The 21501-nt window shown below is 41.6% G+C and overlaps 1 protein-coding gene across 1 annotated transcript in view; it reads right to left on the bottom strand.

Annotated features, from left to right (window-relative positions):
* Positions 1-18472, bottom strand: part of LOC139728722 (plexin-A4-like) — a 43001-nt gene extending 24529 nt beyond the window's left edge. The window contains exons 1-5 of the mRNA XM_071639663.1: positions 18344-18472; positions 17448-17613; positions 15763-15971; positions 3214-3321; positions 113-223 (exon numbers count right to left, since the gene is read on the bottom strand). Of these exons, the coding sequence (XP_071495764.1) occupies positions 113-223; positions 3214-3321; positions 15763-15870 (327 nt within the window). The 5' untranslated portion in view covers positions 15871-15971; positions 17448-17613; positions 18344-18472. The remainder of the gene's footprint in view (positions 1-112; positions 224-3213; positions 3322-15762; positions 15972-17447; positions 17614-18343) is intronic.
* Positions 18473-21501: the final 3029 nt, after the last annotated feature.

Genomic DNA, 21501 nt, shown 5'->3' with positions numbered 1-21501 from the left:
AACTTTAATTTGAGGGGGTGACATATTAAAACCCTGTTGACAACGGGCCATGGTTACAAGTAGGCGTCAAAACAAGGAGCGATGATGCACAAATTTCAGATTGGAAACTTACGATGGCTGGCTGGCACTGTAATACTGAGTCGCTGACCCGTACGGCTGGTACAGACATCTCGCGGCCTTCATAGTCCAACACACACTTGTAGGATATTTCGGTCGTCTGTTCCTGAGGACAGAGTGATCAGAGAGAGAGAGAGAAAAAAAAGAAAGAGGCTGTTAGACAAGATTGCTCCAATCCCAGCATTATTTTTCAAATGACATATCCTGAAAAGACAAACAACCAAACAAACAAACTGAAAACCCTCTCCATCCAATTCCTGCTCAGAATGGGCGAATACTACACTTCTCTGAAGTCCCATATATTTCGAATGGTGTGAGCTGGCAAGAACTTGATTTGAAAGCAGGTTTTGAGTGTTGTGAGTAGAGCACAAATCTCTTGCACAGATATGGTTGCTGGACTACGATTTAGGAGCACCATCATTTTGCACTACAGGAAAAAGAGGAACTGAGGGAGAAAAAGGAGCAAAAGGAAAAAGGGGTAGAAAATATGAAAAGACAAGCAGGACAAATGGATGAGTATGAGGAAATGAAACAGATACAGAAAGAGAGACCTAGAGGGAAGAGAATGGAAGTGTGAAAGAGATATTAAAGAGAATGCATCTTTAAAGGGTGTGGTCAAAACTCCTGGGCCCCGTTTTATCAAAAGATAAAATTGATTTTAAATTTCTTTAACACACACGCTGCCATAGACTTAAAGTTGAAATCAACTATATAATCAATTTTAACTCTTCATAAAACAGGGCCCTGAACACAGAACTATAGCAATCTCTCACTGATGGCCCCACTAGCCGGTATGGAATATTTAGACTCGTGTTCTCACACCATCCCACTCGGTCTGCCAGCGAACCCTGAACATTTGCCCTCTCTCGAAAAGGGCTGCACGGGGCCGATCAGACGCTTGAGTGCCCCTGATGGTTAAAACATTATGCGGGGTGCCAGCTTTGGCGACTGAGATCGTCAATTAATGAAGGGTGGTAAACTGTGCACAACATTGCAATCACCCAACATCGCCTGACCCACTGATTGCTTCATGTATCATGGCCATACCTAAAAAATGTTTGAGATGTTCAACTCATTAGGCGCTTGGTTTACGGTAAAAGCTCTCACGTTCAACCCCCCAGAAAATGGAACAAAACTTCATCTACACAGACAATACACCTTTAAAGAAATATTTAAGTCAACGATTGAATGTCGACGTGCTTGTTTGTGTCATTTGTTTGGATTTATTTTATGTGGCCACTATGGGGAAGGAAGCATGTAGTGTATGATGAAGCTACCGGGACACAGAGAACAGCTTTATGTCCCCTTCGAAGTAATAGGTAATGAACATTAAGTGCCATGCCTTGGGGCACAACCACTGCCGTAAGCAGACTCAGGCCAGGGGCCTCGCGACTGAGATTCTATACGGTACTATCTACACTGAGCTACATCATGTCCAACAGCTCAACTAACATTTAAAGTCTTAATTTTGCTTTAGGTTTTTACTTGAAATCTGTCTCTGCTAAAGACCTCAGTGAGGCTTTGAGATTATGATGTCCTGCAGCTGGTTCCTCCTGTCCATTCCTTAGCCTCCTATGCAGAAATTTCTGAACTGAAATATTTCCATGGCTGATAAACTGTCAAAACGGACCGTCTTGATCTACCCCCACAGAACAGCAAAGTCAGTGAGGAACTTTTAGCTAAATCGGTCAAAGATCAATGAGAAGACCGCATGGAAATATCTTATGTACATTTTCTGGAGTTGTTGTTGTCTTTTTTAAAGGCGTCATCTAAAGTGGGAGGACTAAAGTCATCACGCTTTAGACTGATGGATTGAAACGTTAATTCAAGCTGGCATAACGGCACCCTCAATGATGCTAGCCAGAGAGTTTTTTTTTTTTCTCCATCCACCAGGTTTTCCTTCCACCGAAGGCCAATCCACCGTTCGAGGAAGTCATCAATACCGCGTGCCCAGCGCCCTCGACTACTTGTCAGAGGAAACGGGAAATTGATGCACGTGTGTCCACCTTTTTCACGAGGCATCTCCTTTCTTTGCAGTGGAATCGGGACGATTTCGTTTTTTTTTTTTTTTTTTTTTATAGCTCCGAGCAACAATGAAAGCATAAATGCTGTTGCTATACTGAAATTTCACTTCATGAAGAACATCCATATTTTGTTTTTTTTTGGGGGAAGACGACGTTTCAGATGACTGTAGATAATTTGGCTCTGAAGTGCCATGGTAACTTTTGTCTAAACCTCAAAATGTACAAACAATTGTCACATGATGTCTACATTTACTTGACTGTGCAAAAAAAATTTATCAAAAATCCCCCCCCCCCCCCCCGAAAAAAAAAAATCATCATGCAGGACTTGAAATTTAGTGAACCCATACTTTAACTGAGAGCTTATAAGCTCCGTTTTAACCTGGCTGATTTTTGATGATTAATAGTTGAGCGCAACAGACACAATTATGAAGAACTCAGAATGTTTCAGTACCAATGTATGTGACATTTCACAGCAACATGGAGACATGTGATACATACTTATTCCATTCACACTATAAATTTTAGATAGCAACCCCTAGCAGTCCTTAATGGTGTAAATTTGAAAGGGCACAAATGCTGCACATGTGGTTAAGTCCTCACATTATATATCCCCCTATTCATAATCCACCACTGAGTTGGTGCTTTGAAAATGTATCAAAATGATAACATTATACACACACGCACACAAAACTACCCCCTCCCCCATCCCAGTGACTTGCAAATAAACATTTTCGTTTTAGCCTTGTGTACATTGTAAGTGGATGTCGTAATGAACCTCGCTTGCAGAAAATTACGGCACGAAACATTCATTCTGAATTGTAAATTTTCTCTCATTTCTTTCCCGTTTCACTAGTTCCTCTGGAGCAAGGCAATCCCAATATGATAACATCGATCAATAATGCAACAACACATTTTGGGGGGCTTCGACTCTAACTGCCTCGGTTCTTTTTATTCGCCACCATTCTGGCAATTGACCTATTTTGTGGCATCCCTGATATAATAATCAGAGGAATAATATCCTCGGGGCTGCAATGACATCAAGTTTGCCGAGAAAAAAAAGGTTTCGACTCACCCCTCCACCGGGTAGATTCGCAGCCTTGATGGTGTAGCTTCGCTCCACCCCGACTGGGATGAGAACCTCCGTGTCGTTGTAGATCCGTGGGCACGTATCTGGGTTTGTCTGTGGAAAGACATAAACAAAGTGAGATAGTCATTGGATACAATAAAATAGCTCGTCAACAAGCTATAAATCCTATCTTTTTCTTACAATACAATACAATGATTACATCTGTATAGCATTCTTACCGACTTTAAGTTGTGTCACAACGCTATTCAAGTTGTGTAGATACAATACAATAATTGCATTTGTAATGCATTCTTAATACCGACGATAAGTTGTGTCGCAGCGCTTTACATATGCTTTACACATGCTGTGTGCTTCATTTCTCTTTAGATTATATGTATCAAAACAATTACAAGGTAATGATAGCTACATACATAGTAGATGATTGTTTGATATGGTATCAAATGAGTATGACATGATATCGTTTTGTCCTTGGGGGTGACAAGACCTCGTATGTAAAAAATCAAGCTTTTTTTTTGGTGGTCATTTTCAGAACATTTTTATAAAACAGCATCACTGTTGATATCAAATGATACAGAAACATTGGTTTGGATTACGCTAATAATTGCAATGTTTTAAAACTCAAGTCACTATTTCTTATATCAAAATTGAGTTAGGACGTTTTTGAATATATGGAGATATGAGCTCTTGTCATTCCATAGATGATAATTATACTGATACACTTTGGATGACCTGTCATTAGTGTGGTACTACAGTCAGATTTCACAGCTACTCTCAACAGCCACAACATTACTAGCATTAAAAACAGCACGATACATTGTTCTGACTGAAATGCAAAAACTGAATGATCTATCATAATCTGCCTTTTTAACAGTGACATTTTCATTTCTAGGTATCTTTTAATTTTGTTATATGATATCAGCATTATTGGGTAGTAATCAAAATCCACAAAAAGAAGACATCATCGTGAAATCCACTGTTGCTTGGCCAACAGAGTGCGGTAATCTTACTCAACATTGTGTATACCACCCACATGTACTGTATCACATGCCCAGGAAAGGGCAATGGGTGGTGTTAGAAGAAAGAGTTTTTTTTTTAACATTTCTTCTATTGTTGTGATAAAGACATGATAATCACAAGAGAACACATTCATTATTTAATAGATTTCAAGGCTTAAGTACACTTTGTAGATACTTGAAGATTTACCAAAGTACAAGATGTACCATGGCAATGAAAATGATAAATACAAATGCTTCACCACTTAAGAAAAGACAGCAAAGAAAAAAAATGGGCTCGCAGTGTCTTTTCATTACTCATTTCCTTTCAAACAGACTTCTGTCACCGTCCACCACTTCCTGCCTGGAATAATTGTGGCAGAGATGGGCCAAAAAGTATTCCACAAATAGACAATTTCCATGGGAACATCCAATTAGATAAGTTTATGCACGTTTAGCGAAGAAGTTCTGGCGTTGGGGGGCAGGGGAGGGTAGGGGGGTTTGGTATCTTCACCCCTCTTCTTTCTCCGTTTCCTCCCAAACAAAGCAGTGTAGTGTGGTTTTGTCTGATTAACTGTCATCGGGTCAGCCATATGGCAACAATTGATTTACACTTTCCTGCCCAATACTCTCCCTATCAGTGGCATGCTAAATTTGGTCTCGTTTTCTCCCCATGGAACCGAAACGGCAGCCATAGCATAGGCACTATAGCGTGGAGAACAAGCATGTATTTTCGGTGATTTTTTTTTCTCTCTCTCTGGAGGGTGAAGGTAATGACTACCATGACTCAACTTTTTTTTTTCTCAGGTGTTTTTTTTTTCAATGAAAAAGAGTTTTTTCAGCGAATGATGCGTGAACAAATGAAGGGACATGACGGAGGCTAGTAATTGGTTGTTGAAACAATGTCCGTGTTACATGAGAAATGCGTCTCTGCAATTCCACCGAGCAGGGCGGTTCAGTGATTTCACTCATGTGGACTGCTCATTTCTTGGGGGTGACAAAAAATGACTCAGAACGGTGCAAATCGCGAGACTTTCCAAATCTCTGGAGAGAGATTTTCCACAGTGTGATGTATTGCATTTTTAAGAAGTTGCGCCCGCAAGTCAGGACTGCAAGACACACATGTCTTCAGGTACTTAATTTTTCCCAAAGCATTTCTTTGTGCTGTAATGCAACGACTGTTGGAAAATTAATAGCACCCATGTGATGAATCACCGTGTGAAAGACACCAGAGTCCCCAACGGCCGTTTCTCCGAAGTTTCCTTCAAATCGTTTCTGAAGATGATATGCAGTTGTGGATAGCTTGTGTACAAATCATGACTTAAAAAAAAGCTCAAATGCTATACACACAGAAAAGAAAACAGGGTTTAGAATTCTCTTTCCTCCCTGAATACCATTAACCAAACCAATATCATACTGATATACATATGGGGTAAATTCCCCTTTAACCATCTAGTTATCATAACAGAGGCTGTGTTTATCTATCGAGAGAGAGAGAATCACATTTCAAAACGCATTTTAAATGGTGCTAATGTTGTAAGCTGATTATAAGGGAGTCACGCTACACATATTACACACGCACACAGTCTCTTTGATGGATGCGGTCATTTAATTGCAGCTAAATCCATCCCTTCTGTATTTCAGACAGGTTATTATGGTCTTGTCACCAAGCTGGTTCTCCTTCAACTCTCCTTTCTTTTCTTTCAAACTAAGCTAATGTTACTTTTAATTGTTGCACCTTAGCTTGCTAACAACTCAATGTCACGCATAACAATTTCGTGCAACATAGTAACTCATGGTAACATTCACAAAGCTTAATGCGTCACAATATAAAACAAATAAAGACAGAATAAACTGACCAGAAAGAATATAAATTATTAGTGGAAAAGTGATCAAAGAAAATGGGATTCCATCGGGATTCGAACCCGAGACCTCCGGATTGCTAGACCGGTGCTCTACCGACTGAGCTATAGAAAGCCCTAGTGCAGTGTTCGTCCCAGAAACCCTTAATTCTCAATGCTCGGGTGGTCAGAAGCTATAGCAGTGTGTTTGTGTGTGACACACACCCACACACTTGAACCTGGCATAAACCCGAAGGATAATTCAACTTGGGGATAAATGCGAGGGATCACCGAAGTGATACAGCTTTTTGAGTTTGTAACAAATAAAGACAGAATAAACTGACCAGAAAGAATATAAATTATTAGTGGAAAAGTGAGCAAAGAAAATGGGATTCCATCGGGATTCGAACCCGAGACCTCCGGATTGCTAGACCGGTGCTCTACCGACTGAGCTATAGAAAGCCCTAGTGCAGTGTTCGTCCCAGAAACCCTTAATTCTCAATGCTCGGGTGGTCAGAAGCTATAGCAGTGTGTTTGTGTGTGACACACACGCACACACTTGAACCTGGCATAAACCCGAAGGATAATTCAACTTGGGGATAAATGCGAGGGATCACCGAAGTGATACAGCTTAGCAATCCGGAGGTCTCGGGTTCGAATCCCGATGGAATCCCATTTTCTTTGCTCACTTTTCCACAATATAAAACAGGCGCGTTACGTCACGATAATCCAATATACAACACTAACGAACATGGTTTGAAACGCGATTCTCGGGGTGCCATGTTTATCTAAACATCATGTAACAGGCAATTCTAGTGTTGCCACTGTGAAGCTGCTTTGCGCCGTTCGACCCGGGAAGTAGAAGTCAACTGAGGCGCATGCTTTTTTGTAACTGACGGCATGTAAAGTATACTGGAAGTTGACCTTGGCAGCTCGGAGTTACATGTTTCAAAACAGCATTGCGTTTATCTACTTGCAGAAAAGCAATCCTGGTCTGAAAAACGTTTCAAAACGCCCTTTGAATGGCATTTCAAACTAGCATTTCTAAATGCGTTTGAAAACACGGTTGCATTTATCTGATGCCGATAATGCCTCAAATGCATTTAGGATCGTGATTCTGCCTCAACTTTATTTCATTTTATTTTATTATTTGATAAACGCACCCAGAGTTTGTGACCGGAAAGCATGTTCGTAAAACACTCCTTACCATTTTGATCAGATTATCATTTAAATGTGATGCGCAGGATTTTACTTGTGAAAGACACCATACACTAGACTAAACAATCTCTTGCTTCTACGAAGTTGAGGCAAAGAGACGATTGTTTGGAGAAAACTCCGCAAACCAAATGCATATATGTACGCAAGGAATCTTCAACCCCCCTAGTGACTGGCACGTCTGAAATTGATTAATGAGTGTATCTTGCAGAATGTAAAGAGGTGTGCATTGAGGTTGGGGAAATCAATACTAAGTTCTTGTAGGAATTTAATACAAAGGCTGAAGGCACAAGAGTTTACTGTGACAGGATGCCTTCCCAGTGTATGTAGAAGATGATATTTGCGAAGAGTAATCGAGACTTTTTGAAGCAAAACGTTCGCGTTTGGAGGCTGAGGAGAGAGGAAAAGGAGTGAAGGGCTGGGTTTACCACGAAAGGATGATCAAATATTCCCTGCCGTTTCTTTCACTGAGCCCGTACGATGCATCTTGACAGATATACGCATTAAGCTAATGTGGCACGACTGTTATCCTTGGTACACGGGCTGTCTGTCTGAAACCAAAGCCGCGTCAGAGCGTGCTGCAAGAATCAGTCATTCTGCCACCTGTATCATTTGGGGGTTAAAGCATTTTTTTTTCTTTTTTGTTCACCCCCTTTCCAATTCTCCGTTCCCTCTTTTGGAAATCCATTTTTCTCCACCCATACATGCACGGCCTCGGGCCACCACTAGGCTGCATTATATGATTACATCTGACATCGCTGTAGCCAACACTCAACAAGCTATCACCTACAGAGAGAGAGAGAGAGAGAGAGAGAGAGAGTGTGTGGGAGAAATAGGGAGGGAGAGAAAAGAAGATGGAAGCAGTCATTGAGTTTGACTTTCAAGTCACGACACTTTCAGAGCTGTAAGAACGTCACAAACATGGAAACCCTCGTGTGTAAATGGACAGTGATGGGTTGTTCTTGTCCCAAGTCGACCCCCCCCCCCCCACCCCACCCTCCTCCAATCTCCATCCTGGTGTTTTATCTTGGTAATTCTGCCTTTTATTTTGTCGTTCATCTTAACCCCCGCATCATGTTTTCCGTCCTCCAGGGGTATTCAATTAAAGCGTGTCACTACTACGGGCCTGGATGGAGAGAACGTAGGGAGTGATTGATGAAAAGAGAGAGAGGGAGAGAGGGAAGAGGTGGAAAATAAGAAGGAGGAGGAGGAGGAAGAAGAGGGGATGAAGGAAAAGCCAGATTCTGGAGTGGGGGATGTCCGCGGTTGGCATACCAATGACAAGTCCTCTGGTTCCCCCGAGATTAGTCCCAATTACCTCACCCAGTGTGCCGGGAGCCATTGCGGTAAGGGAATCCAGAATGGATATTCATGTCATCGTCGTTTCGAGCGTCCAATTTCAGATGGCGCTCTCCTTGTTGTGTGGTGTGGTGGCGAACAATGACGGCGATAAAAGAGGGGGACATCATCGACGAAATATGTGATATGAATTTGACGGGGCAAACAGCATTTTGGAAGGTTGAGATGGGGGGGGGGGAGGGGGAGAGGGGACAAATGGCTTACCAGTCGTCTGACACCAAGGAATTTATAATGCTCTTTTTCACACAGGGTTTCTGGTTACTTTTGACGAGCAACACAAGGTGTTAACCCGGCTGCCTGATGACGAAACAGACGTGCGGGATCCACAAATGATGCTTCCGTCGTGAATACGCACCAATTCTAAAAAACAGGCATGGCAGTATCCATTGTCATCTCTACACAGACAGACTGACACACTTCCTCTTTGATGTTACCAGGGTAGAAGGATAGGAAAGATACAGGTTTAGGTTGCTCAGTCATGACTCCCAACAGAACAAATATACATACATAAACCTTCAGACGGAAGAGGACCCCCCCCCCAACTTCAGTAAAAAAAAAAAAAAAAATTCTCCAAATAAGGTGCTGTACCATGTCACAGTGCTGCCATTTTTATCCTGTTTGTCCCCCGAATCTAATTACCTCATGTTCAGCTGTTGAAATGATGTTCCCGACTATACATTTTCCATACCCCTCCTCCCCCTCCCCTTCCGTTAAGGGTCACTCCATCTAAACACTGCCACCTCTAATTATGGCTGGAATCACATCTTGTCGACATGCATCAGTTTGGAAGAATGACTTTGAGTCCTAATGGGTATATAATGCAGACTTTTTTTTTTTTAATTGTGCATATTGCATGGATAATCTATATAACAGAAATTATAGAAATGACCTCAAACCCTTTTTCTGTGGCATTAGAAATACATACTGTACATTTGTGTACAATGTAGCTTACAATTAGAGTGAAATTTCACAAAACATAGTAATTTACAATTTCGAATCATGAGCATATCTTAGCAATATGACATGGAAAACACAATATTGTGTGTGTATACATGGGGCGGGGTTGGTGGGTATGCTTTGAGTAATACTTTCCGGTGTTATTGAACGTCAAAAGGACGTAACTCCAGCCAGCTGCCTCGTAATCGGCAAACGACCTCTGACCCCAACTGAACTTGGCAGCAATCCCCCAGAATTTTCCTTGATGCTCTGGACTGTTCACACCACCTTTCTGAACAGTGTTTGCAATCTTTATCATTGCCTATAGTAATTTGTAGGTCTGCCTACAGAACTCTCCCCACCCTCCCCCCCCCCCCAAAAAAAAAATATATATATGGTGGGATAAGAATGTATAGACGATTCTACTCATACAATGAATGGAAATGGGCAAAGGGAGAACAACAAATAGGCCTTGAGTGAGAAATAGGTATAAAGATTGACTGATAGACCTAATTATAAATAGACAGCTACATTGATATGGGAATAGACTGACAGGTAGATTGATAGATAGATAGATAAAGATAGATAGATAGACAGACAGACAGACAGATAGACAGATAGATAGATAGATAGATAGATAGATAGATGGACAGACAGACAGACAGATAGATAGATAGATAGACAGACAGACAGACAGACAGACAGACAGACAGACAGACAGATAGATAGATAGATAGATAGATAGATAGTAAAACAGCTAGAGTAGGATTGCAAGATGCATGAACAGAGTGATAGACAGACAGGTGAATGGATTGACTGATGAAATGTGTGTCTGAAGTCAGGACCAGGGCAAAATCATGTACACTGGAAGAGAATGGATAAAAAGAGCCCCATAAACTTTCCAGCCCCTAAAATTATCATTCCTGGTTGTTAAACTCTAATGGAGTTTGACAACCAGGGATACTGAATAAGAATAATTATGACACAGAGTACTACAGTTTCCTAGCACATTGAACACCCCCCCCCCCCCACACCAGTCAATGTCACGATGAAGCCGCTAATAATGTATCCACTTGAACAGGCTCAGGCTATTTAGAGCGAGACGCAGCAACAACACCACGGGAAAAGCATTTAATCTTAAAGGTCCAGTCAGCTTCCCTACAGATGACTTCCTTCATAAATGGAAATATCTAGATACTGAGATAGAAAACTGTTACTGTAAATGTGCAAAAATTTGTGATGCTCATAAACACATCAACATAGACAAAGGAAGGTCTTCATAAGATGCTGAAATATATGCAGAGGAAGAAACACTCTCGTCTGCAATAAAACACACAAAGTTCATTGGCATTGGTCCTATGTAAAAAACATACAGCACAAAAGTTTGGTGTTGCTTACAAAGAAAGGCACTGAAAGATATGTGTACTCCCAATGCTATACTATATCATGTGGTCTAAGAATGCAGCCACTTTTATGTGAAATACATGTCTACAATTCTAATATACCATGGCAGGAATATATCATTGCTGAAATGTATATATTGCACTATCTGTTTACAGGTCTTAATGCACCCCAGCCTTTCTATTCTGTATGAAGAAGGTTGGCACATGAGTTGCTGCACTTTAATGACCAAACTCATCAAAGCCACAAGATGGTGTGGGAATAGAAATTATGCAAGTGATCTTTGGCTCATGTCTCATTTTGAGTAGACATCAAATGATTGGGGGAAAAAAAATGATATTAGGATGATGCAAAATTGGACTGCATGTGTTTATTCTTCATACCAAATCATATTTGGGTAGACATCATGTGAACGATAGGGGGTGGGAGGGGGGGGGGGGTGGAAAGAAAGAATAGAGCGATGGAAAGTTGAACCCCATGTGTTTATTGCGAAGAGTAACTTCATCCATTGCCCTAGTGTTGTGATAAGACGGGCCTGCTTTCGATGCATTCACTGCTCGTCCAAATTTTGAATTATGAATACTGGTTGCGCAGCAAATGAACCAATCAGCCACAGCAATGCCCTCCAGTAATGATATCACACCCCAGGATGCCCCCGAAAACTGCAGATTTACACCTCCAAGAATATCGAGGAATATTTTTCTTCAATTACCATGGCAAAATTGACAGACATGCACGTGGGAATATGAGATATGCATGTCAAAACTTCCTTCAGGCAAGTCTATGAAAATGTCAAAAGGGGGAGAATTTCCTCCCCTCGGACTTTGCAGTTTCACCTTCGCGCAATACGGCAAATGACATTGTCTGTCACGACGGAATCACATCGCACATATGTTTATTTTCGGTGTGGCATATCTACAATATGCGACATGCGATACGCTTTCCCTCAAAACTTCGATTCATACTAATATGATGAAAAGAGAGAGAGGAAAAAGAGAAAGAGACGGGCCTTTAAAATAAACCCGATGGCTAATTGTGTGGGGATGAATCATGAGTTGAGTCTATGGGGGGAAAGCCTTGGCTCGTTGCTGTCACGTTATCATTCAGAGCCAGTCCAATTTGGACACAAAAGAGCGAACGGAAGACAGCGAGCGCAGACACGAAAGGACCCCAGTGGGAGATTGGCTCGCTGGTGTGGGGGGGGGGGGGGTGGGTGGCGAGATGTAAGATCAGGGAATGAAGAATGGGGGGGGGGTGTGGGTTGAAGGGGGGAGTTATGGGAAAAGATGTAACCAGCGGACGGATAAAGGAAAAATATCGCCATTCTGTGTCCCGGGGCTATTGTCCACTGTTTCATCTGCTGTTTTGATTAAAAACATAACTCTGATTGGGTCTGACTGATGGATCTATAGTTGGCTTGAGATCGGGGGAGTGAGCTGGTGACAGATAACAACTATCTCCTCCTTCTCATCTCTCTGAAAATGCATCTTTTAGAAGAGAGAGAGAGTAAAAAAAAAAAAAAAAAAAAACCAAGGAAAGTGGGGAAAAAAAAATAAGTAAATGAAAACTGCCTTTCCATTCAGCACCATGACCTTCCTTGGGATTTTGCTTTTGAAAAAAAAAAATGAAATGGACACAATTTCCTGCCAACCCTCTTCTCCTATATCCCATAAAAAACAACAAAAAAACACTAACTTCAAAAAATTATAACATGAGCAATGATACAGCAAAAATATAAATGGTGACTGAAAATGTGGTGGCGTTATTGGATGCGCCATTATGCATCCTATACATGTACCTAGACTAGTAAATGGAAGAAGACTCTCCCCACTGGAACTGAATGACTTCTGCGAGTGCATTTGAGATTCCATTCACGGCGAATGTGAAAAAAAATGATTCCTCACCAAAATAATGCAGTAATATCATCCATGTGTTTCTGCAAACCCCAACGACAAGACGGAATAATTTGTTTCTACACCTTTCCCTCCGTAACACAATGGTATGTGTGAGACTCCCTCTGCAACGCAGTGCATGCGAAAAAAAACCCCAAAACAATGAACAAACAAACAAACAAACAGACAAAACAAAAAAATAAACCACCCACACAACAACAAACAAGTCTGCATGAATGTTCTACGCTTCCTTTGGACGTGTCAATATTGATGTAGCTACTCGCTCCTCTTGCCATAAAGTTTGCGGGATTCCCAATTTCAGAGACACTCATATCCCCAATCCCAAACCATCCGGCTTCCAAAACGCTGCAAAGTTGTCATTCACTCTGACAGCATCGGCCTCCTAACAGTAAGATGCGGCTGCCAACAAAACAAGCAGACAACATCAACAAAGATGTTGTTTGTCACTCATTTCTCGATGTTTTGCCGCCACCGAATTTCCCAGTCCGAGCAAGAAAGGAAATTGGCAGGGATCGGCATCTACAAGTGCAGAACTGTGGATGCAGATTCGTTCTTCGGATGACATGAGTACGAGTAACGAGATTTGTGTAGAGCAAAGAAATATACCATAAAATTTGCACATACTCTCTTATGCGGTGAGAAAAAGTTACAAATGATGTTTGCAACGAAACAGACATGGCAGAAGGATTTACCATCAATAATAAATTTTGCACTTTTCTTTTTATTAACAGTGGTTGCATGCACGCCATTTCAAATAACGTTTTTTCCCTTCTTCTGTACTTGTTAATCTCTGTTACAAAAGGTCTTCCTATGCCTTGTGATATTGCATGTGTGAATGCATATATGCGGAAAAGGGGGTGAGGTAAGGTGATATTTGTGATCCTTTCATATAATTATATAAAACTTATATTGTGCAAAATCCACTCTGTAGAGTGCTCAAGGTACATAAACACTGAGCAAATCAAAGACAAAAACAAAACAGTTTTTTAATGTTTTTAGAAGGAGTCGCATGTCATACATGCTTTGACGTAATCAGGAAGGCTATTTCAGAGTTTGGGGCATGCATGAGTAAAGTAAATGATCTTTCCCCCGTGATTTAGTGATTTTAGGGACAACAAGGGAATCAGAAGCGGATGATCAACATAATCTCGTGGGAGTGTAACTTTGAATTAGCGAGGTATTGTGATGGGAAGCAGAACCACGATCACAATGAAAAGCAAGCAACAAAATTTTAAAAACAATGCAATCATTAAACGGGGAGCCCAGTGAAGCGATTGCAAAACAGGTGTTGTGTGGGTGTATTTTTGCTGGACAGAGTGACTATGCCAGTATACTTTTGAGCAGTTTCTGAAGCTCGGACAAAAAGATTCTGGGGTAAACATCATGATCGACTTTGTGAAAACAGCCGTCGTCCAATGCCCAGCATCTGCTACTGTGCTGGAAAAGATTCAAAGCATCACTGCAAACCGCTGCTACCGCCGCATAACTGCAATCTTACGACAGAGCCAAAACATTGCCAACCCCCCCCCCCCCCAAAAAAAAAAAAAGAAGAAAGAAAACACAACAAACTTAAGTACCCACTTCCCATTTTGACAGAAAACACTGCCAATCACTTCAAAAAAAATCTCATCATTCCCTTCCTTCATTATTTCCTTCCTGCCAAGACAAACGAACTACATGCCAAGCGCGAGGACTCCTACAGCATGTTGAGCATGATAGCAGACCAAAGACCTTTCTTTTCTTATTTTTTCTTTTATAGCCAAGGACTTCACCTTGCTGTCAGAAGGAAAGCCAAATGTGATAGGAGTGGCTGGAAATTATGCAGCAAGTAATCTAGCTTCTGTTTTTTTTTAAAATTTTCGGTGAACTAACATGAAGGTACATACCTAGTCTGCAATACTCAAGTCTGAAATAACTCATAAATCAAGGGGAGATTTTGTTTTTTCCTCAAATATTCAGTGGAGGAAAAAGTTAAGGCTATACAGAGTTATGACGATAGTGTCACTGCACAAAGAATTCGTAAGTAATTCCAAAATGACAAAGGGTTGCTGCTTAAAATGACAAAGGGTTGCTGCTTTTGGAAAAAAAAAATGCCCCACCCCTTCAAATGAAAAGAGAGAGAGAGAGAGAGAAAGACAGACAGACAGACAGACAGACACAGAGAGAGAAAAAAAAATTGACAGGAGTCAGGTCTTTTATAGATACAAAATACACAGGTATTCCGTCATCCAAGCTGAGAAATCCATTCGAATTACCAAGCGACTTCTCTTTCCGTGTCTGAAACGAGTGGGGAATGCGTCAATTAGTTTATTTTCATCCCCAACCTGTGATATTCTATCCATCTTTTTTTCCCCTCCTTTCATATGGTATCGCTAAGATTCTATTTTGGATACACAATGCCTTAAATTCGCAGCGAGCTGCATACTGAGGTGGCATCGAGGGAAAGAAGATAAAGAGAGAGAGAGAGAAAAAAAAAGCCAAGAGAAATACAGCTCATGTCTGTTTTCGTATTTCCACACCACCTGTAAGTATATATCTGAATACAAATTCAAAATCTCATCTTGAATATTGGATCTTGGATATGTGCTTGTGTTAATGATTCGTACTTGAACGTTCACTGTGCAAACATTCATGGTTACCCGAAAAAGTGTACCGCTTGTGACATAAACCATCACACAGCGAATACACAGCATCTTAATGACATGGAGAACATATTTTCAACGGTGTTTTATATAAGTCTCTCACTGTCGGGGGCAGAAAGGCTGAATACACTGTCGACGGTATGCAAAGATGCTGGTTCTGAGTGGGTTAAATACAAGAAACAGGACTAAGAACAGAGAATGAAGTCACTGAAATATTTTTTGAGCTTGCTCTCACCACTTTGTTGCCTGCGATCTCCTTGCTGCCGCACGAGTCCGTCCTGCTCTTGCACACGTTGTCGAAGACGCACCACTCGCAGTCGAAGTGGTTGTCCACGCACTCCATGCAGCTCGAGAACGCCGAGCACTTGTAGAAGACAAACTCGGTTTCGGCGATCTCCAGGCCCGTTTCGGAGGCACGCAGCGCCAGCTTGACTTGCTGGGATCCTAGCGGCAGAAAATGAAAGAACGATAAACACGAACATAAACAAAAACTGAGCACAGTGTACTCTTTTTACTAGGTTCATCTTTTTTCCCCCTTTTCTTACCCCTGATAGCAAAATTAAGAGAGTTAAAACCAAGTGAGTCCTTTGTTTAAGGTTCTATAATTTTTCGAATTGGATTCCTAACAAGTGATCGACTCATCTGTTCGATTGCTTTCATTCACCAAACCATCTGTCTATGAATGGGGATGTACCACTAACATATCAATCTCTTTAGCAGCAACATTGCCTTTATGTGGGTCTGTTGAGTTGTCATATCTAAGTGGTCTATCTTATTCAAATGATGTCCTAAGTTGTTTGTTTATTATTGTTGTGTTGTTGCTTTTTTTTTTGGGGGGGGGGAGGAGGTAGGGGGGCCCTGAACCTGAATGCCAAAGTCAATACCTCGACAAGTTAGCCTAGATAATTGGCCACATAAAGAGCAAGATCATCATTGTTTTGAAGTATGTGAACAATTTGTTAACATGTCAATTATCTTGTCAATAATCTCAAGTGTGAAGATGTATAGCTGGCAATACAGGGGGTACATGTAGGTAATATCAACGACTGGGACCTCTGGAAGATCACCCAAATCATCTTCAGTCATCGTCATCTTCTTTTCTTTTTCTTTTTTTGTTTTCTTCTTCTATTCTTTGTCCTCCTCCTCCTCTCTTTTCTTTCTAGACTTCGTTCATCCTCTCCTCTTTATCCACATTGGGGGCGCTGTGGCACAGTGAATGCGACTACCGACTCGCAAACGGAGGACCCGAATTCGATTCCTGCCAAGTGTTGATGTCCTTGGACAAGATGTTTTTACCCACAATGTCCCTCTCGACCCAGGTGTATTAATGGGTACCTGGCAATGCTAGGGTAATGATAATGGCAGGGCCCTCTGGTAGAGCAGTGGCAACACTGAAGAGGCTACCCTGGATAAAGAAGACCTTATTATTATCATTGTTTTTACTATTAGAATTCACACGGAGAAGTTATTAGTTTTTGCATCGCAATGCCAAAAATTTATTCTATTTGCCACCGTTCACACATGCCTAAAAGAATCACTCAGCTGCATATGAAGCACCTAGAATCTCAAAACTGCGCATGCTTGAACCATGGTAGGAGAGCGACCCTGGGCACCCGAGTGTGTGGATCCTTGTGTGACAAGTTGCGTTATGGGATTAAAATATCTCTGGTTTCTTTGCAAGCCATTCTCACATGCCATACAGGGCTAATCATTGTGAGAGTTAAAAAGAAAATTTGGACCGATTTTTGCAGCCTGATGCGCATTGCACGGTTTAAAAAGTTTGTGTGTGTCCACACAGAAGAATCAACGGTATTTGCATTGCGTTGCAAAAAGTTTATTAAAACAAACAAAAAAATTAAATCTTGGTGGGTGTGTATGAATGGGGCTTTTATCGTCATCAATCCCTTGCAATGTTCTTACCATGCTCATTGCTGGGGATGCTGTTGACTGGCGGTGTGTTGCAGTGGAGCAGGGAGGAGTCGGGGCTGTACGTCACGGTTGCCAGTTCGGGCTCAAATTCGCCGATGACACAGTCGTAGTACTCGCCGGGCGTCAGGCGCGGCAGACTGGTCACGTTGAGCGTGAGCTACAGTAGGAGGTGGTTTTAGGATGGAAATAGACATAAAAGTCAGCATCTGTTGTTGGGATTCCTTTGCTATTTTGGGGATAAAGCACCCACCTCTTACTGAAGAAACAACACAGAAACACATCTTACACAACTTGTACATATTCAACACACTCTCCGTGCCACTTCATATGCAAAGAAGGCCATAGCCATTTTGTTTCTTTGGTACCAGTATTCTTAATCTCGTCGCACTTACGGCAGACAAAAGGCCTATAGACTTTATTTAATCACACAATAAAAACTGCCTAGTAATCAATACTGTAAGTATATCTATTCCTAACCCCACTCAGTTTTGATGTCTGTACTTGATAAAGAGTTGCATGAATTGTGCCTATAATCACACATTTGTGATCTCTACATATCCACTACGAACCAAAGACAAGACCAATCACCATTGGCAAGTCTCGCAGCATCACTCTCAGCTATTTTTTTTTTTTTTTAACATCAAGTAATTGATGATGGGTCCCTGCTGTGTGCATGTTGACTCTTGTGCAACATGAGGGTTGATCTTTCAGTGTGAGCAGAATCAAAATGTCCTCTCAAATCAATACGACACACACACAAACACACATCGTGAAATCTTGAAATGGCACCCAGAGAAATACATAATAAGTGAGTAAATGTGTGCGTGTGTGTGTGTGTGTGTGGGGGGGGGGGGGGGGGGGGGCAGGGATTACAAACGTTTCCTCACCTCAATGGATGTGTCAATAGGTGTGCTAGGGGGATCGACATCCCTGATGGATATGCACTGGTCTCGCCAGCCCAGCCAGCGTCGCGTGGTGAGGTCCGCCGAGCCGCTGCAAACTGAATTGTCCCACCTTGTGCACCTGAAAAGATTCAAATAGGGGGATGGGGAGGAGAAACAAAAAAAATATCTAATTAGCACACACTCGAAACAATCAATCCATAACCCCCCTACAAATCAATGAACCTGCTAAACAAAGGAATAGGACATTTTCAAGTATAGAATGGCAGCATCAGCACCAACTATTTGTGATTTAAAAAAAAATGTACATAACTTGTAGCAATTTCATGCAGTGCCCATACTACCAAGAACTTTCCTTGTACATTTCTCTTCTAACTGTTCCTATGACAAAACTCTTAAGACAATTTCATACCATGGATATGCATGTGAACAAAAATTGCATGGGGGGGGGGGGGGGTACACCTGTTGGTAAACATAACCACGGTCAACATGGGCAATGAGTGTCAAAGGTCAGGAAAGACTGATCTTCTGTGCCTACTAGTGAACATTTCATGGAGTACCGAGGTATGACTTTCCTTAATCAGTTAGGGGCATGAACATTTGTACAGAACAATGACGGAGCATCTGCTCAGACGACTCCAATTCTGATCTTTATGGATGACAATTAAAAAAGACTGAGATAAAGGAGGTATTTATGAGAGTACTATGTTACAGGATATGTCAGTGTGGTAAGGTTAATAACTCATTATTCCAAGTCATGGGATACATTGTAAGCTTTAAGCTTTAGAAACCAGTTCAAGCTGCATTCCACTTTGAATTAAAAAATGGTGAGTCAGACATTCAACAAAATGAAGGCCCGCCAGTTTTCAGTCTCAATTCTATGATTGGTTCTGACCTAACAACAACAACAACAATGACGACGACGACGACGACGACGACAAGAAGAAGAAGAACAACAACAACAATAACAACAACAACAACAACAACAACCACCATCATCAATACCGTTTTGAAATACTGCTAATTTCACCTCATATAAGAACTAGATGATACTAATGAAACTGTAGTGAATCCAGACACTTCACTATCACCATATTGAATCTCAGTCACTCCTTCATCTTTCTCTGAACTCAAAATGTACCCCCCACCCCCCCGAAAAAGAACTAGCACAACAAACACAAAAAAGACAGAGATTAGCAGCCAACAGAACAATAAGGCAAACTTCCCTTGGCAACTTTGCCAGAAAACTTCTTCAAAACCACTAGTATGCAAACTTTGATCTCTCCGGAAAGATATTGCAAAGTCTCCTTCATAAAGCAAACAAACAAACAAACAAACAAATACAAGAAACTGCACACAAACAGACAAAACCCCTTGATAGCCACAGTGCATTAGGACTGACTGACATCTGGGGGAATTATACACTCTCAATGGCTCCCCAGAGAACAGAGGCTGCCAAGCACAGCATTTCTATCTCGGTGACACAGAGATTTGACAAACTGATTAAAAGTTTTTTCTCCCTCAAAGTGCCCGTTAAAATTTCTCTGTCTTCTTTGGGTCTTAGTCCCTCCCCCCCCCCTCCCCTTTGATATATCAGTACATTTATTTCCATCCATTCCCACATGCTCTATCTCCATGGGAGTGCTTCTGTTCTAAATACATGTAAAATATATATATATATATCTCTTTCTCTCTCCCTCAGCACACAAACTGGCAGCTCGCGAGAGAACACATCAGTGCAAAGTGTACATCCCCCCACTTCTCCATCTGATAGTTATCTCCTATAGAGGTCCCCGGTGTTCCATTAAACCAGCCTCCATCCACAGTTTACAGTTCCATCGATTTTTTTTTCGGTCACAATCCTCAGTCAGAGACAGCGGTTGAAAGAAAGACAGGAAAAAAAAGTATAACTGTAGTTTGTGCCTAGATGTATTGGGGTGTGTGTGTTGTTACACTTCCAAAGAACTGTGGGGAATTTCAGCCCCCAAAGATAGTGAGGTGGCATCCATTTCTGTTTTCAAGCATGCTCTGTATCTCTGTTGAAGATGACAGATACGGAGGTGTTGCGTGAAACGGCAGATATGTATGGAGATCAAAAGCAATATCTGCAAGGGAATATGGAAACAAAAATCTATTGATCAATTCTAACACACACTCCCATTCATCACGGCTCTTTATCTGTCGCACTTAGCTGGCGCTCCACTCGCGGCGAGCTGAGCTGGGGGGGCCCCCTCGGTGCAACACATTTCCATACTAACAAATCAAGATGCCGATTTGCTTCCTGCCTGTTTTGCGAGGGCAATGAAATTGATGGGCCTCTTAGGGCTCTGGTAACAGCCGAGTCGAGAGGACAGGAACGTGTCAGTCACCTCACGGAATAATGCGCCATAAAACCCGGGGATTGGGTGGAAAAACTGTTGGTACTAGGGATGGCTCCCCCCTTCCCGTTGAATTATGATGCACTGCAATTTTTACTCCTTCTCACCACATGGCGATCATCATTCATCAAAGCGAGCGATCCCTTCGCGGCGCGATTACGAGATTGAACAAAACAAGGACGTAGAGAGAGAGAGCAATGGCCAGAGTTTGGAATTCTGCACATGCATGTCACCATCACCAATGCACATCTCTATTCATCGCTTGACTCTGATAACATCATCAAGAGATTAAAACCATGGCTTAACAAACAAACAAAAAATAGAACAAATTAAGCAATCTTTCTCCTTCTCTCACTTCTCTGTCTCCACACAAGAACAAACGTTTTGTTTTGTTTTTTCACGAGAAAGGTTACTTGGGAGGCAAACGCACAATTCACACTCCCAAAAGCAATTTGGGAGTTTTGTCTTGTCGACACGTTGCCCATAACCTGAAGCCGTAAATAAGTGATGCGCAACGAAAGAGCAAGCAGACGATCGAACAGTGCATGATAGTCTGTGAAAACAAACCACCTCCAAAGAATGCAAAAGAGAAAGGTCAAACGTGGTTCATGAGTCAGAAATGAGACCATGTCATTTTCATCGTCTTTCTAGCTTCATTTCACATGGAAGTACATAATTATCGTGGTCCAATATATGGACTATGATGTATTGGACCACGATAATGAGATTCTAAATTTTTTAGGCAATGCCCCAACTTCTCACCAC

The sequence above is a fragment of the Diadema antillarum genome, unplaced genomic scaffold (assembly GCF_040938485.1).
Source record: "Diadema antillarum isolate AM-2024a unplaced genomic scaffold, OU_Dant_1.0 seq00000194_RagTag, whole genome shotgun sequence".
NCBI lineage: Eukaryota > Metazoa > Echinodermata > Echinoidea > Diadematoida > Diadematidae > Diadema > Diadema antillarum.
The sequence above is the reverse complement of the archived record's forward strand: the minus strand, read 5'-3'. Positions and strand labels throughout refer to the sequence as shown.